Raw genomic sequence first — 16,783 nt, 5'->3', positions numbered from 1 at the left:
TGTGCAGAGATGCAACCCTTGGGCACGCCAGAAACCTTTGATTGTGGGTTCGAATCCCGGTTCGCCCCGATTATGTTTCTAGGTTTGGCAGCACCATACCCGTGCTCGTGGGTTTCACCGAAGTGGTAAACTTCTAAGGCCTGCATCACTCCGGGCTTTCCTCCCACATTAAGCTGAAACGCCGTGATGTAACTGGAATAATGTTAAAAGCGGCGTTAAAACCCAACTCACTCACTCACTCACTCTCATGAACACCCATGTAACAGGTCTTTAGTTTCTGGTCTCATTAACACCCCTGTATCAGGTCTTTTGTTTCTGGTCTCATTAACACCTCTGTATCAGGTCTTTAGTTTCTTGTCTCATGGACACCGGGGGCACGGGTGGCCCAGTCGTCTAAGGCGCCGCGATTTGCTGTGCAGAGATGCAACCCTTGGGCACGCCAGAAACCTTTGATTGTGGGTTCGAATCCCGGTTCGCCCCGATTATGTTTCTAGGTTTGTCAGCACCATACCCGTGCTCGTGGGTTTCACCGAAGTGGTAAACGTCTAAGACCTGCATCACTTGTGGCTTTCCTCCCACATTAAGCTGACACGCGGTGGTATAACTGGAATAATGTTAAAAGCGGCGTTAAAACCCAACTCACTCACTCACTCACTCTCATGAACACCCATGTAACAGGTCTTTAGTTTCTGGTCTCATTAACACCCATGTAATAGGTCTTTAGTTTCAGGTCTCATGACCACGTATGTATCAGGTCTTTAGTTTCTTGTCTCATGAACACCGGGGGCACGGGTGGCCCAGTCGTCTAAGGCGCCGCGATTCGCTGTGCAGAGATGCAACCCTTGGGCACGCCAGAAACCTTTGATTGTGGGTTCGAATCCCGGTTCGCCCCGATTATGTTTCTAGGTTTGGCAGCACCATACCCGTGCTCGTGGGTTTCACCGAAGTGGTAAACTTCTAAGGCCTGCATCACTCCGGGCTTTCCTCCCACATTAAGCTGAAACGCCGTGATGTAACTGGAATAATGTTAAAAGCGGCGTTAAAACCCAACTCACTCACTCACTCACTCTCATGAACACCCATGTAACAGGTCTTTAGTTTCTGGTCTCATTAACACCCCTGTATCAGGTCTTTTGTTTCTGGTCTCATTAACACCTCTGTATCAGGTCTTTAGTTTCTTGTCTCATGGACACCGGGGGCACGGGTGGCCCAGTCGTCTAAGGCGCCGCGATTTGCTGTGCAGAGATGCAACCCTTGGGCACGCCAGAAACCTTTGATTGTGGGTTCGAATCCCGGTTCGCCCCGATTATGTTTCTAGGTTTGTCAGCACCATACCCGTGCTCGTGGGTTTCACCGAAGTGGTAAACGTCTAAGACCTGCATCACTTGTGGCTTTCCTCCCACATTAAGCTGACACGCCGTGATGTAACTGGAATAATGTTAAAAGCGGCGTTAAAACCCAACTCACTCACTCACTCACTCTCATGAACACCCATGTAACAGGTCTTTAGTTTCTGGTCTCATTAACACCCCTGTATCAGGTCTTTTGTTTCTGGTCTCATTAACACAAATGTATCAGGTCTTTCTTTTCAGGTCTCATGACCAACCATGTATCAGGTCTTTAGTTTCTTGTCTCATGAACACCCATGAATCAGGTCTTTAGTTGCTTGTCTCATGACCAACCATGTATTAGGTCTTTAGTTTCTTGTCTCATGAACACCCATGTAACAGGTCTTTAGTTTCTGGTCTCATTAACACAAATGTAACAGGTCTTTGTTTCTGGTCTCATTAACACCCATGTAACAGGTCTTTAGTTTCTGGTCCCATTAACACCCATGTATCAGGTCTTAAGTTTCTTGTCTCATGAACACCGGGGGCACGGGTGGCCCAGTCGTCTAAGGCGCCGCGATTCGCTGTGCAGAGATGCAACCCTTGGGCACGCCAGAAACCTTTGATTGTGGGTTCGAATCCCGGTTCGCCCCGATTATGTTTCTAGGTTTGGCAGCACCATACCCGTGCTCGTGGGTTTCACCGAAGTGGTAAACTTCTAAGGCCTGCATCACTCCGGGCTTTCCTCCCACATTAAGCTGAAACGCCGTGATGTAACTGGAATAATGTTAAAAGCGGCGTTAAAACCCAACTCACTCACTCACTCACTCTCATGAACACCCATGTAACAGGTCTTTAGTTTCTGGTCTCATTAACACCCCTGTATCAGGTCTTTTGTTTCTGGTCTCATTAACACCTCTGTATCAGGTCTTTAGTTTCTTGTCTCATGGACACCGGGGGCACGGGTGGCCCAGTCGTCTAAGGCGCCGCGATTTGCTGTGCAGAGATGCAACCCTTGGGCACGCCAGAAACCTTTGATTGTGGGTTCGAATCCCGGTTCGCCCCGATTATGTTTCTAGGTTTGTCAGCACCATACCCGTGCTCGTGGGTTTCACCGAAGTGGTAAACGTCTAAGACCTGCATCACTTGTGGCTTTCCTCCCACATTAAGCTGACACGCGGTGGTATAACTGGAATAATGTTAAAAGCGGCGTTAAAACCCAACTCACTCACTCACTCACTCTCATGAACACCCATGTAACAGGTCTTTAGTTTCTGGTCTCATTAACACCCATGTAATAGGTCTTTAGTTTCAGGTCTCATGACCACGTATGTATCAGGTCTTTAGTTTCTTGTCTCATGAACACCGGGGGCACGGGTGGCCCAGTCGTCTAAGGCGCCGCGATTCGCTGTGCAGAGATGCAACCCTTGGGCACGCCAGAAACCTTTGATTGTGGGTTCGAATCCCGGTTCGCCCCGATTATGTTTCTAGGTTTGGCAGCACCATACCCGTGCTCGTGGGTTTCACCGAAGTGGTAAACTTCTAAGGCCTGCATCACTCCGGGCTTTCCTCCCACATTAAGCTGAAACGCCGTGATGTAACTGGAATAATGTTAAAAGCGGCGTTAAAACCCAACTCACTCACTCACTCACTCTCATGAACACCCATGTAACAGGTCTTTAGTTTCTGGTCTCATTAACACCCCTGTATCAGGTCTTTTGTTTCTGGTCTCATTAACACCTCTGTATCAGGTCTTTAGTTTCTTGTCTCATGGACACCGGGGGCACGGGTGGCCCAGTCGTCTAAGGCGCCGCGATTTGCTGTGCAGAGATGCAACCCTTGGGCACGCCAGAAACCTTTGATTGTGGGTTCGAATCCCGGTTCGCCCCGATTATGTTTCTAGGTTTGTCAGCACCATACCCGTGCTCGTGGGTTTCACCGAAGTGGTAAACGTCTAAGACCTGCATCACTTGTGGCTTTCCTCCCACATTAAGCTGACACGCCGTGATGTAACTGGAATAATGTTAAAAGCGGCGTTAAAACCCAACTCACTCACTCACTCACTCTCATGAACACCCATGTAACAGGTCTTTAGTTTCTGGTCTCATTAACACCCCTGTATCAGGTCTTTTGTTTCTGGTCTCATTAACACAAATGTATCAGGTCTTTCTTTTCAGGTCTCATGACCAACCATGTATCAGGTCTTTAGTTTCTTGTCTCATGAACACCCATGAATCAGGTCTTTAGTTGCTTGTCTCATGACCAACCATGTATTAGGTCTTTAGTTTCTTGTCTCATGAACACCCATGTAACAGGTCTTTAGTTTCTGGTCTCATTAACACAAATGTAACAGGTCTTTGTTTCTGGTCTCATTAACACCCATGTAACAGGTCTTTAGTTTCTGGTCCCATTAACACCCATGTATCAGGTCTTAAGTTTCTTGTCTCATGAACACCGGGGGCACGGGTGGCCCAGTCGTCTAAGGCGCCGCGATTCGCTGTGCAGAGATGCAACCCTTGGGCACGCCAGAAACCTTTGATTGTGGGTTCGAATCCCGGTTCGCCCCGATTATGTTTCTAGGTTTGGCAGCACCATACCCGTGCTCGTGGGTTTCACCGAAGTGGTAAACTTCTAAGGCCTGCATCACTCCGGGCTTTCCTCCCACATTAAGCTGAAACGCCGTGATGTAACTGGAATAATGTTAAAAGCGGCGTTAAAACCCAACTCACTCACTCACTCACTCTCATGAACACCCATGTAACAGGTCTTTAGTTTCTGGTCTCATTAACACCCCTGTATCAGGTCTTTTGTTTCTGGTCTCATTAACACAAATGTATCAGGTCTTTCTTTTCAGGTCTCATGACCAACCATGTATCAGGTCTTTAGTTTCTTGTCTCATGAACACCCATGAATCAGGTCTTTAGTTGCTTGTCTCATGACCAACCATGTATTAGGTCTTTAGTTTCTTGTCTCATGAACACCCATGTAACAGGTCTTTAGTTTCTGGTCTCATTAACACAAATGTAACAGGTCTTTGTTTCTGGTCTCATTAACACCCATGTAACAGGTCTTTAGTTTCTGGTCCCATTAACACCCATGTATCAGGTCTTAAGTTTCTTGTCTCATGAACACCGGGGGCACGGGTGGCCCAGTCGTCTAAGGCGCCGCGATTCGCTGTGCAGAGATGCAACCCTTGGGCACGCCAGAAACCTTTGATTGTGGGTTCGAATCCCGGTTCGCCCCGATTATGTTTCTAGGTTTGGCAGCACCATACCCGTGCTCGTGGGTTTCACCGAAGTGGTAAACTTCTAAGGCCTGCATCACTCCGGGCTTTCCTCCCACATTAAGCTGAAACGCCGTGATGTAACTGGAATAATGTTAAAAGCGGCGTTAAAACCCAACTCACTCACTCACTCACTCTCATGAACACCCATGTAACAGGTCTTTAGTTTCTGGTCTCATTAACACCCCTGTATCAGGTCTTTTGTTTCTGGTCTCATTAACACCTCTGTATCAGGTCTTTAGTTTCTTGTCTCATGGACACCGGGGGCACGGGTGGCCCAGTCGTCTAAGGCGCCGCGATTTGCTGTGCAGAGATGCAACCCTTGGGCACGCCAGAAACCTTTGATTGTGGGTTCGAATCCCGGTTCGCCCCGATTATGTTTCTAGGTTTGTCAGCACCATACCCGTGCTCGTGGGTTTCACCGAAGTGGTAAACGTCTAAGACCTGCATCACTTGTGGCTTTCCTCCCACATTAAGCTGACACGCGGTGGTATAACTGGAATAATGTTAAAAGCGGCGTTAAAACCCAACTCACTCACTCACTCACTCTCATGAACACCCATGTAACAGGTCTTTAGTTTCTGGTCTCATTAACACCCATGTAATAGGTCTTTAGTTTCAGGTCTCATGACCACGTATGTATCAGGTCTTTAGTTTCTTGTCTCATGAACACCGGGGGCACGGGTGGCCCAGTCGTCTAAGGCGCCGCGATTCGCTGTGCAGAGATGCAACCCTTGGGCACGCCAGAAACCTTTGATTGTGGGTTCGAATCCCGGTTCGCCCCGATTATGTTTCTAGGTTTGGCAGCACCATACCCGTGCTCGTGGGTTTCACCGAAGTGGTAAACTTCTAAGGCCTGCATCACTCCGGGCTTTCCTCCCACATTAAGCTGAAACGCCGTGATGTAACTGGAATAATGTTAAAAGCGGCGTTAAAACCCAACTCACTCACTCACTCACTCTCATGAACACCCATGTAACAGGTCTTTAGTTTCTGGTCTCATTAACACCCCTGTATCAGGTCTTTTGTTTCTGGTCTCATTAACACCTCTGTATCAGGTCTTTAGTTTCTTGTCTCATGGACACCGGGGGCACGGGTGGCCCAGTCGTCTAAGGCGCCGCGATTTGCTGTGCAGAGATGCAACCCTTGGGCACGCCAGAAACCTTTGATTGTGGGTTCGAATCCCGGTTCGCCCCGATTATGTTTCTAGGTTTGTCAGCACCATACCCGTGCTCGTGGGTTTCACCGAAGTGGTAAACGTCTAAGACCTGCATCACTTGTGGCTTTCCTCCCACATTAAGCTGACACGCGGTGGTATAACTGGAATAATGTTAAAAGCGGCGTTAAAACCCAACTCACTCACTCACTCACTCTCATGAACACCCATGTAACAGGTCTTTAGTTTCTGGTCTCATTAACACCCATGTAATAGGTCTTTAGTTTCAGGTCTCATGACCACGTATGTATCAGGTCTTTAGTTTCTTGTCTCATGAACACCGGGGGCACGGGTGGCCCAGTCGTCTAAGGCGCCGCGATTCGCTGTGCAGAGATGCAACCCTTGGGCACGCCAGAAACCTTTGATTGTGGGTTCGAATCCCGGTTCGCCCCGATTATGTTTCTAGGTTTGTCAGCACCATACCCGTGCTTGTGGGTTTCACCGAAGTGGTAAACGTCTGAGACCTGCATCACTCCGGGCATTCCTCCAACATTAAGCTGAAACGCCGTGATATAACTTGAATAATGTCAAAAGCGGCGTTAAAACCCAACTCACTCACTCACTCACTCTCATTAACACCCCTTATTAGGTCTTTAGTTTTTTGTCTCATTAACACCCATGTAACAGGTCTTTGTTTCTGGTCTCATTAACACAAATGAAACAGGTCTTTAGTTTCTTGTCTCATTAACACCCATGTAACAGGTCTTTAGTTTCTGGGCTCAATAACACCCATGTAACAGGTCTTTAGTTTCTGGTCTCAATAACACCCATGTAACAGGTCTTTAGTTTCTTGTCTCATTAACACCCATGTAACAGGTCTTTAGTTTCTTGTCTCAATAACACCCATGTAACAGGTCTTTAGTTTCTGGTCTCAATAACACCCATGTAACAGGTCTTTGTTTCTGGTCTCATTAACACAAATGAAACAGGTCTTTAGTTTCTTGTCTCATTAACACCCATGTAACAGGTCTTTAGTTTCTGGTCTCAATAACATTCATGTAATAGGTCTTTAGTTTCTGGTCTCAATAACACCCATGTAACAGGTCTTAAGTTTCTATTCTCAATAACACCCATGTATCAGGTCTTTAGTTTCTTGTCTCATTAACACCAATGTATCAGGTCTTTAGTTTCTTGTCTCATCCACACCAATGTATCAGGTCTTTTGTTTCTGGTCTCATTAACACCTCTGTATCAGGTCTTTAGTTTCTTGTCTCATTAACACCAATGTATCAGGTCTTTAGTTTCTTGTCTCATTAACACCCCTGTATCAGGTCTTTAGATTCTTGTCTCATTAACACCCATGTACCAGGTCTTTAGTTTCCGGTCATACTTATACCTGTGTAATTTCACCTGTGTATCAGTTCTTTAGTTTCTGGTATAATTTCACTTGTGTATCTGTTCTCTTGTTTCTTGTATAATTTCACTTGTGTATCAGTTCTTTAGTTTCTTGTATAATTTCACTTGTGTATCTGTTCTTTAGTTTCTTGTACAATTTCATTTGTGTATAGGTTTTTAGTTTCTTGTATAATTTCACTTGTGTATCGGTTCTCTAGTTTCTTGTATAATTTCACTTGTGTATCGGTTCTTTAGTTTCTTTATAATTTCACTTGTACATCGGTTCTTTAGTTTCTTGTATAATTTCACTTGTGTATAGGTTCTTTAGTTTCTTTTTAATTTCACCTGTGTATCAGCTCTTTAGTTTCTTCTATATTTTCACTTGTGTATAGGTTCTTTAGTTTCTTGTATAATTTCACTTGTGTATCGGTTCTTTAGTTTCTTGTATAATTTCACTTGTGTATCGGTTCTTTAGTTTCTTGTATAATTTCACTTGTGTATCAGTTCTTTAGTTTCTTGTATAATTTCACTTGTGTATCTATTCTCTAGTTTTTTGTATAATTTCACTTGTGTATTGGTTCTTTAGTTTCTTGTATAATTTCACTTGTGTATCAGTTCTTTAGTTTCTAGTATAATTTCACTACTGTATCAGTTCTTTAGTTTCTTGTATAATTTCACTTGTGTATCAGATCTTTAGTTTCTCGTATAATTTCACTTGTGTATTGGTTCTTTAGTTTCTTGCATAATTTAACCTGTGTATCAGTTCTTTAGTTTCTTGTATAATTTAACCTGTGTATCAGTTCTTTAGTTTCTTGTATAATTTCACTTGTGTATCAGTTCTTTAGTTTCTTGTATATTTACACTGTCTAGTCTAGTGTCTAGTGTTGTTGGTTGGGCAGGGAGAGAGAGGTTTGGCAAAAGGGAATGGATGACAAATCGGAGAAATTGATTAAATAAACATTTTGCTTTTCACATTTACAGTAGCAGCCATAGAATATTCACTACATTCCAATCAGTTTCCTACCAAATGTGACAAAGCAAATGTCTTGACTTTAATGTAAGTGCCACTGTCTGGCTGTTCTGGCTGCAACTGCACATCTGTTACTTGGTTATTTTAGCCATCAAACAGACACAAACATTTCCACACAACCTCCTATTATGCTAAATGTTGTATCAAACTTGGTCTAAAATATGAAATTCAGCACTAAATACTATTTTGGCACAGCTATACAGAAAACATGTAGATGTTTTACAAGGAATTTGGGGAACCTAAAATAATTATGAAAAAATGTGACAAAAATATTTTTTAACTGATTTACGCCAATATATTTCATAACTGATCGACATGCATATCAGTTCATGTATTATTCTTAGACGAACTAACACAATCAACGAAACTGTAGTCAATACACTTCTAATTGCTACACCAATGACGACTAGTCTCAAGTATTTAATCCATGTTCAAACAACATCAATATTCTGTTGTGTACACTCCTGTAAGTAAATATTTTACTCTGAAAAATACTCAGAGTAATAAACAGAATTCAACTATAACAGGGAAGAATTTGCTTGCAATACAACATCCAAATGTTCATTTACTTCAAAAAGTGCATTCAAGTCCATGACATACCTCTACATTGACACGATGATGACTGATGGTAGCCCCAGTGTTAGATAGTATGTAAGTATGTATGCCAGACACACAAGGATGTTATAAAACTGAAAAGCAGCCTACCTGCCAAAGATGTTGAATGAGTCCGGGAAGTGAAGGCTGGCTGGCCTGTGATCAAGTGAGTTGCTGCTCTTGACATACTGGGGTCTGCTTGCCTCCAGGATCTCAACTGCGCTCCGCCGCCTCCGAGCTAGAAGAGAGGGCAGAGAACACTTATCACAAGCCATTGAGCCAGGCGAGTGGTAGGCTGGGGATTATGTTGGTGAGGCCCCCGTCCCCAGGCTCTGCTGTTATGTAGCAAGGCAGGGAGCGATGTCCCACCCGACGCCCGGCTGTAGATAATCAGATAGATCGTGGCCTGCAACCTTGGTCTGCCTTGTCAAACTAACGTGGCTTAACCATTTTTTTAAATTAATGGATTGAAAATTGCAAGTTCTTGTAATCTAATCTTCAAAAAGCATTTTTACAAATTGGGAAAACCGACAAGTCATGATTCCGTTTTTCTTGGATGATTCTGAGTTTCTCCATTAGTGAGATGCCAAATGGCTGTTTGAGGTATTACTTGAAATATTAACTGTCTTATTTAACAAGACAGATTTTTGAGGCCTTATTACGGGAATTGCCATAAAATGTGGCCAGGTCATCAGCAGCACGAGCCCTGACTGATCACGTCACAACACACTTCATCTTCTCCTGCTGCGTTAATAAACGTCAACTGGAGTGACTGAGTGAGTGAGTGTGGGTGGGCGAGGAGGAGAATGAGTGGTGTGTGGGTAGGTGAGTGAGGTGAGGTGAAATTGGGTTTAACGTCACGCCGAAGATTATTGCACTTATATAGCGACGTGCATGCACGTGTGTGTGGCTGCTTGTACTAGTCCGGGCTGATGCCGATTTATAGTGCTGGCACACTGAGATACCATGCCGCAGTTTAACATGAATACCCCACTCAGCCGACCAGTCCTTGTTTTAGCCCCTTAATGTCGAGCGCCAGACAGGGTAACAACAAGTACCATCTTTTCACGTCTTTTGGTATGACGTGGCCGGGGATCGAACCCCGGACCTTCCGCTCTCCGGGCGGACGCTCTACCTCTAGACCACGGAGGCGGTCAGGTAGGTGAGTAAGTGAGTGAGTGGGAGGTTGTGAGATAGGGTGAGTGTGAGAGTGGGTGAGTGAGTGAGAGTGAGAGTGTGTGGATGGGTGAGCGAGTGGGTGTGAGAGTGGGTCTAAGGGTGTGAGGGTGTGTGGGTAATTGATTGAGTGAATGAAGGAGTGAGTGAGTGAATGAAGGAGTAAGTCATTGAGTGAATGATTGAGTAAATGAAGGAGTGAGTGGAATGGGTGAGTGTAAGAGTGAGTGAGTGAATGAAGGAGTGAGTAAAGAAGTGAGTGAGTGAAGGAAGGAGTGAGTGAATGAAAGTTGGTGAGTGAAGGTGTGGGTGAGTGAGAGAGTGAAGCAGAGAGTGAATGGAGGAGTGGGGGACCTAGATCAACTACATGACTGTCATCCAGGATGCTAATTGTTTCACATATTTTATGTCAAATATGACCTGTAGCAACTGTAAAAGCACAGATTTTTTCCAGAAAAAACATCTGACATTGTTTTGTTTTTTCCCATTTCCTGTTTTGTGTGGGTATGTGGCCTATTCTTCATGCAGCTCCCCAGGTGCACACAGCACAGGCAGGCTGGCAACAACGTCAGGAACGGAAAAAGCATCCCTTGTTTAGTCTCAGGCTGTAGTTGAACAGGGACTCTGCGTATACTTCAACAAACAGAAGCCAGCTGACTGTCGGAACTACATGGTGGAACCTGCATCAACTGTCAGGTCCTCATCTGGTAACCATGGCAATGGGGAATATGGTCAGTGATTGTAGGTTTCAAATCAGTGAGTGTTCTGTGACAATGAAGTGAAGTTGGGTGATATCTCAGATGGGCTGGAGTCAGTGCAGGACAGGAAGAGTTATGTCCCCTGCACCAGTGACACCGAGCCTGCAATGATTCTCTTGAAGCAGTTTTCTGTAGACTTTCGGAAACCATGTGAACAGAACTAACACCACAACAAAAGGCTGCAGGGGATCTACTCCCGGTATCATGTACTCTTTCCACACCCGTAATGCTGTATGCCCACCCGTAATTCTGTATGCCCACCCGTTATGCTGTATGCCCACCCCTAATGCTGTTTGCCCGACATTATATACTCCACCCCCTCCTGGCGTATACAACACCCGTAAAGCTGTATGCCACACCCCTAATGCCACATGCCACACCCTAATGCTGTATGGCACACCTCCTGTTGTCTACCTCCATGCCTACATTGTTTTTACTCGGTCACATCATCGGCTGTGTGTGTCACATCGTCATCAGTTGGTGTCAAACATCCCTGTCAGTCTCGTTCATGGTGCGAAACTCAACTTTATAATATACAGCAAACACTGGTGTCCAGTGATGAAACTATTTAGGCTGGAAACAATCTGTTTGACACTTTCATTTGATTACATCGTTAACTATGATTTATCATCCAAAACTGGCTCTCACAGAAGATATCGCTTTGGTGAGTTCAATGAAATTGCATCACAATGCTTTGCCGAACATTGTGACGCCATGGGTAACCATGATGTCAGTCAAATGACATCACTAATGGCTCTGCTACTTTCTACACTGCTCATTACTGTCTACAAACTGAAAAAGTTTGAAGCATGATGTAGGATAATAGATAAAATCTCACCCGAGTGTCTTGATATCAAATTATGAAATTTAAAAAAAACAAGAGAAACAGCTTCCCACATTATGAAAGTGGATGACTGGTTTGTAAAATCTTTATTAGAAATAATAATGACTTTTTCAATATAATTACAACGTTTTTCATCTTATGTTTTTTAATATCTGCGAGTACCGGCACATGTCTTGCTGTCCGACTTCGCAGTGTTTTTCTGCCTTTCACTTCCTGGTTTGGCTTATCTGCGGGTCATATCATTTTCTCTCGTATTTCAATGGTCAAGTTAGCACCGCGGCTTATCTACGGGGTCGGCTTATCCGCGGTCATATACGGTATATCAACACTCATTGACAAAAGTGGAAAAACTGCTCGGCAAGCCTCAGGAAAACTCCTGTAAGCAATGCAAGTGTTCAGCTGAGAGACTTCCACCCGCATCCCCCTCCAAAAGTTGTATATGTTTGCATTGCCGCTCAGTTATATATATCTTTTATACTTTATGTCTGTGTGTCACATAGGTCATGAATAACTTTATTTTTGTGTGTCACATGGGTCATGAATAACTGTCACATAGGTCATGAATAACTGTCACATAGGTCATGAATAACTGTCACATAGGTCATGAATAACTGTCACATGGGTCATGAATAACTGTCACATAGGTCATGAATAACTCTATATTTGTGGATCACATGGGTCATGAATAACTGTCACATAGGTCATGAATAACTGTCACATAGGTCATGAATCACTTTATATTTGTGGATCACATGGGTCATGAATAACTTTATATCTTTATCTCGTGACTTCTGTTGTACAATAAGTCTCGTCCTGCACAAACTTCTCCTAAACATGACAAATCTGTGGGGTAGTTATTAGCTCAGCGTTACCCCAGCCAGGGCAATCTAGACCAATAGATCTGTTGATGGCTCACACGTCATTACTGCTGAGTACATGGAATACAGTTCCTGCCTACCAGACTGAGGGACACTGAGTTTTGTTATCTATGAAGATAAACACTGACCATGAAGTGAATCTTCACCACACCACTTGAACAATGAACATAGATATATACCAAATACAATCAGGGGAGATAACTCCCAGAAGTTAAGTCATCACCATGGCAACAATGCCTCTGGTAGTGGTTATGTCTCCATATGTAATTGAGTGAGTGAGTGAGGTGGGTTTAGCGCCGCTTTTAACAGTATTCCAGTTATACCACCGCGTGTCAGCTTAATGTGGGAGGAAAGCCCCAAGTGATGCAGGTCTTAGACGTTTACCACTTCGGTGAAACCCACGAGCACGGGTATGGTGCTGACAAACCTAGAAACATAATCGTGGTGAACTGGCATTCGAACCCACAATCATAGGTTTCTGGCGTGCCCAAGGGATGCAACTCTGCACAGCGAATCGCGGCGCCTTAGACGACTGGGCCATATGGGCCATGGGCCATGTGCCCCCTCTCCATATGTAAACTGTATGAACTTGAGAATCTACACAGAGATCCTACAGCTTGTGATGAGTTCAGACAGAGGAAGAGGACCTGAGCAGTAATGGTTTGCTATGACCTAGCTTCGCCGAATAAATCGAAACATTTGAAAGTTGATTTGGCTGTGAGAGAAGTCCCTGCCACAAGGCACCATGTTCTTCTACCTCACACTGCCTGCAATTCCACTTCTGAGTATAAGCCCATGCCTCTATTTCTATAAACTGGAAAATTGCTTCATTTACATTCCAAGCCTGTACACTACATGTACTTTCATCCACATGTCCACTTGTTCATGGCCATGGCTGCGTGATCACAACATGTTATCAACCTCTGACAAAGAACTCAGTGGTATAAGGTGATTATATCATATTAGAAAGAATACTAACCTTTGTTCTTCCCAATGAAATAATCCTAGTATTAAAACTAATGACGGATCATGTTGTCTGTGAGCGCTGTCTCACCTGACTGATACACCTCAGATACAACTACATCACACTAGCTCTTATTTTGACTGTGTAATCGCCTGATGAGGTCTGGTTGCCAGGTAACTGTCCTGGACTGATACTAAAAGCCTTACATCAATATACAGACTGTGTGATGATGTTGTGACCCACGGGCCCCATGTGCTGCCTACTGTGTCCGGCTGGCCACACCACACACAGACCATTACCAGCATCACAGCGAGTAACCTGGACCAATTCTGAAGGATTAAGGCAAATTGTTAATTATTCAGTTGGATGATGGAGATCCCATGTGGCAGGCTGGTGTTACAGTCTCACCCAATAATGACCCATGAGTGAGTGAGTGAGTGAGATCCTGAATGAGAGCATGAGTGAGATCGTGAGTGAGAACATGAGTGTGTGAGATCGTGAGTGAGATCATAACTGAGATCATGAGTGAGAACATGAGTGAGTGTGTGAGATCGTGAGTGAGATCGTAAGTGAGATCATGAGTGAGAACATGAGTGAGTGTGTGAGATCATGAGTGAGATTGTGAGTGAGATCATGAGTGAGAACATGAGTGAGTGTGTGAGATCGTGAGTGAGATCGTAAGTGAGATCATGAGTGAGAGCATGAGTGAGTGTGTGAGATCATGAGTGAGTGTGTGAGATCATGAGTGAGATCTTAAGTGAGATCATGAGTGAGAGCATGAGTGAGTGTGTGAGATCGTGAGTGAGATCGTGAGTGAGATCGTGAGTGAGAACATGAGTGAGTGTGTAAGATCCTGAGTGAGATCGTAAGTGAGATCATGAGTGAGAGCATGAGTGAGTGTGTGAGATCGTGAGTGAGATCTTAAGTGAGATCATGAGTGAGATCGTGAGTGAGATCGTGAGTGAGATCGTGAGTGAGAACATGAGTGAGTGTGTAAGATCCTGAGTGAGATCGTAAGTGAGATCATGAGTGAGTGTGTGAGATCGTGAGTGAGATCGTAAGTGAGATCGTGAGTGAGAGCATGAGTGAGTGTGTGAGATCGTGAGTGAGTGAAAGCGTGAGTGTCTTGCAGGTCATGAATATCACAGCTCAAACATCCCAGCTTACAAAGTATTTAAGCTTGGATCATGCAAACAAGTGGTTATAGTGTGAGAACATACAATACACCGGTTGCATCGTCTCTTATCTTTCAGATACTCCATTAGGGTTAAACAGAAAGCATGTGGCTCTCCTACAGCAGCTGACAGAATAACAACATTCTCATTCTGATTACGTAAATTACAAATTCTGGTTGCCAGGTTACTACTTTAGGTAGAAAATGCACTCAGGGTTAATGCTGTAATTTGCATGTATCATTGTAGCCTCGGTCTGCACTAACGTTTCAGTCAGGTAATAAAAACACTTCCTCTCCGTGTCAAGGGCTAACAGAACATCAGTCTGCCATTCCACGAAGGTGTGGAGCAGGACCTCCAGGTGGAAACTACAACTCATACAATATTTTTTCGGTGATAGAATGTCAGCATACAGCACAGGTGTGTAACTGAAAAACAAGTTCAAATTTTCTGTAAATGTCATATTTGTTTTGGGATTGTGTAATTAGCCCAGAGACCCACATGTTTGCCTAAAACAAAGACACCTTAAAGCCATGGCACCAGTAGCAGCAGCAGCAGCACAGATGGTGTGTTCTTGAGTTATCTCCCTTCATTGTCATTAAATTTCAAACATTGTGTTTGCATTACACTCATCTGTATTGTGTTGGCATGACGTACGTCTTTTTCTTATAATATATGTTGTTCACATGTAAGGCAATTATTAGTCTACTTAGACCCATGAAGATCCGGGGTAGAATAGGTCTTCAGCAACCCATGCTTGCCGTAAAAGGCGACTGTGCTTGTCGTCAGAGGCGACCAACGGGATTGGGTGGTCAGGCTCGCTGACTTGGTTAATGCATGTCATCGTATCCCAATTGTGTTGATCGTTGCTCATGATGTCAATCACTGGATTGTCTGGTCCAGACTCGATTATTTCCACACTGCCATATAGCTGGAATATTGCTGAGTGCGACGTTTAACAACAAACAAACAAACAAATAAACAAAACTTGGTCCCTTATTACACCTTTTTGTTATTTCTCAACTGATTAACTTCACAGGTATCAAACTATTTATAAGTAATACCAACAACCCATAACTACAGGGGAGGTGAAATGGGATTTAATGTCGCGTCAAAGATTATTGCATTTATATAGCGATGTGCATGTGCGTGTGCATGTGCGTGTGCGTGTGCGTGTGCGTGTGCGTCTGCTTGCACTAGTCCAGACTGACGCCGATTTTACTGTGCAAGCCTACTGAGATACCATGCCACAGTTTAACATAAATACCCTATTCAGACACAGTATACTGACTCCAAGCCGACCAGTCCTTCTTTTATCCCCTTTAGCCGAGCGCCAGACATGGTAACAACAAGTACAGTCTTTTGGTATGACGTAGCCGGGGATGGAGTCACGCACCTTCCGCTGTCCAGGTGGACGCTCTACCAGCGGTCTCTGTACCAACAACTACCATATCACAGCATCTGGGTCTGTCAAAGACAAGCCATGTAATGAGACAGTTCCCTAACTGACACCAGACCGGATACTGACACCTGGGTGGGGGAGAGGTAGCAGACATTAGAGAACAGCCCCCTACCCCCAGACCTGATACCTACACCAGGGTGGGGGAGAGGTAGCAGACACTAGAGAACAGCCCCCTACCCCCAGACCTGATACCTACACCAGGGTGGGGGAGAGGTAGCAGACACTAGAGAACAGCCCCCTACCCCCAGACCTGATACCTACACCAGGGTGGGGGAGAGGTAGCAGACACTAGAGAACAGCCCCCTACCCCCAGACCTGATACCTACACAAGGGTGGAGGAGAGGTAGAAGACACTAGAGAACAGGCCCCTACCCCAAGACCTGATACTGACACCAGGGTGGGGTAGAGATGGCAGACACTAGAGAACAGCCCCCTACCCCCAGACCTGATACTGACACCAGGGTGGGGGAGAGATGGCAGACACTAGAGAACAGCCCCCTACCCCCAGACCTGATACTGACACCAGGGTGGGGTAAAGATGGCAGACATTAGAGAACAGCCCCCTACCCCCAGACCTGATACCTACACCAGTGTGGGGGAGAGATGGCAGACACTAGAGAACAGCCCCCTACCCCAAGACCTGATACCTACACCAGTGTGGGGGAGAGATGGCAGACACTAGAGAACAGCCCCCTACCCCCAGACCTGATACCTACACCAGGGTGGGGGAGAGATGGCAGACA

General features: G+C 44.8%; 1 protein-coding gene across 2 annotated transcripts in view; it reads right to left on the bottom strand.

The window, feature by feature from the left end:
* Positions 1-16,783, bottom strand: part of LOC124120497 (protein FAM110B-like) — a 72,167-nt gene that overhangs the window by 24,186 nt on the left and 31,198 nt on the right. For both annotated transcript variants that reach the window (XM_046483333.2, XM_046483334.2), the window contains one exon: positions 8,898-9,024. In XM_046483333.2, coding sequence (XP_046339289.1) covers positions 8,898-9,024 — 127 coding nt within the window. The remainder of the gene's footprint in view (positions 1-8,897; positions 9,025-16,783) is intronic.

This window comes from Haliotis rufescens, unplaced genomic scaffold, assembly GCF_023055435.1.
Source record: "Haliotis rufescens isolate VD_foot unplaced genomic scaffold, xgHalRufe1.0.p SCAF_2, whole genome shotgun sequence".
NCBI lineage: Eukaryota > Metazoa > Mollusca > Gastropoda > Lepetellida > Haliotidae > Haliotis > Haliotis rufescens.
This window is presented reverse-complemented; position numbering and strand designations above follow the sequence as displayed.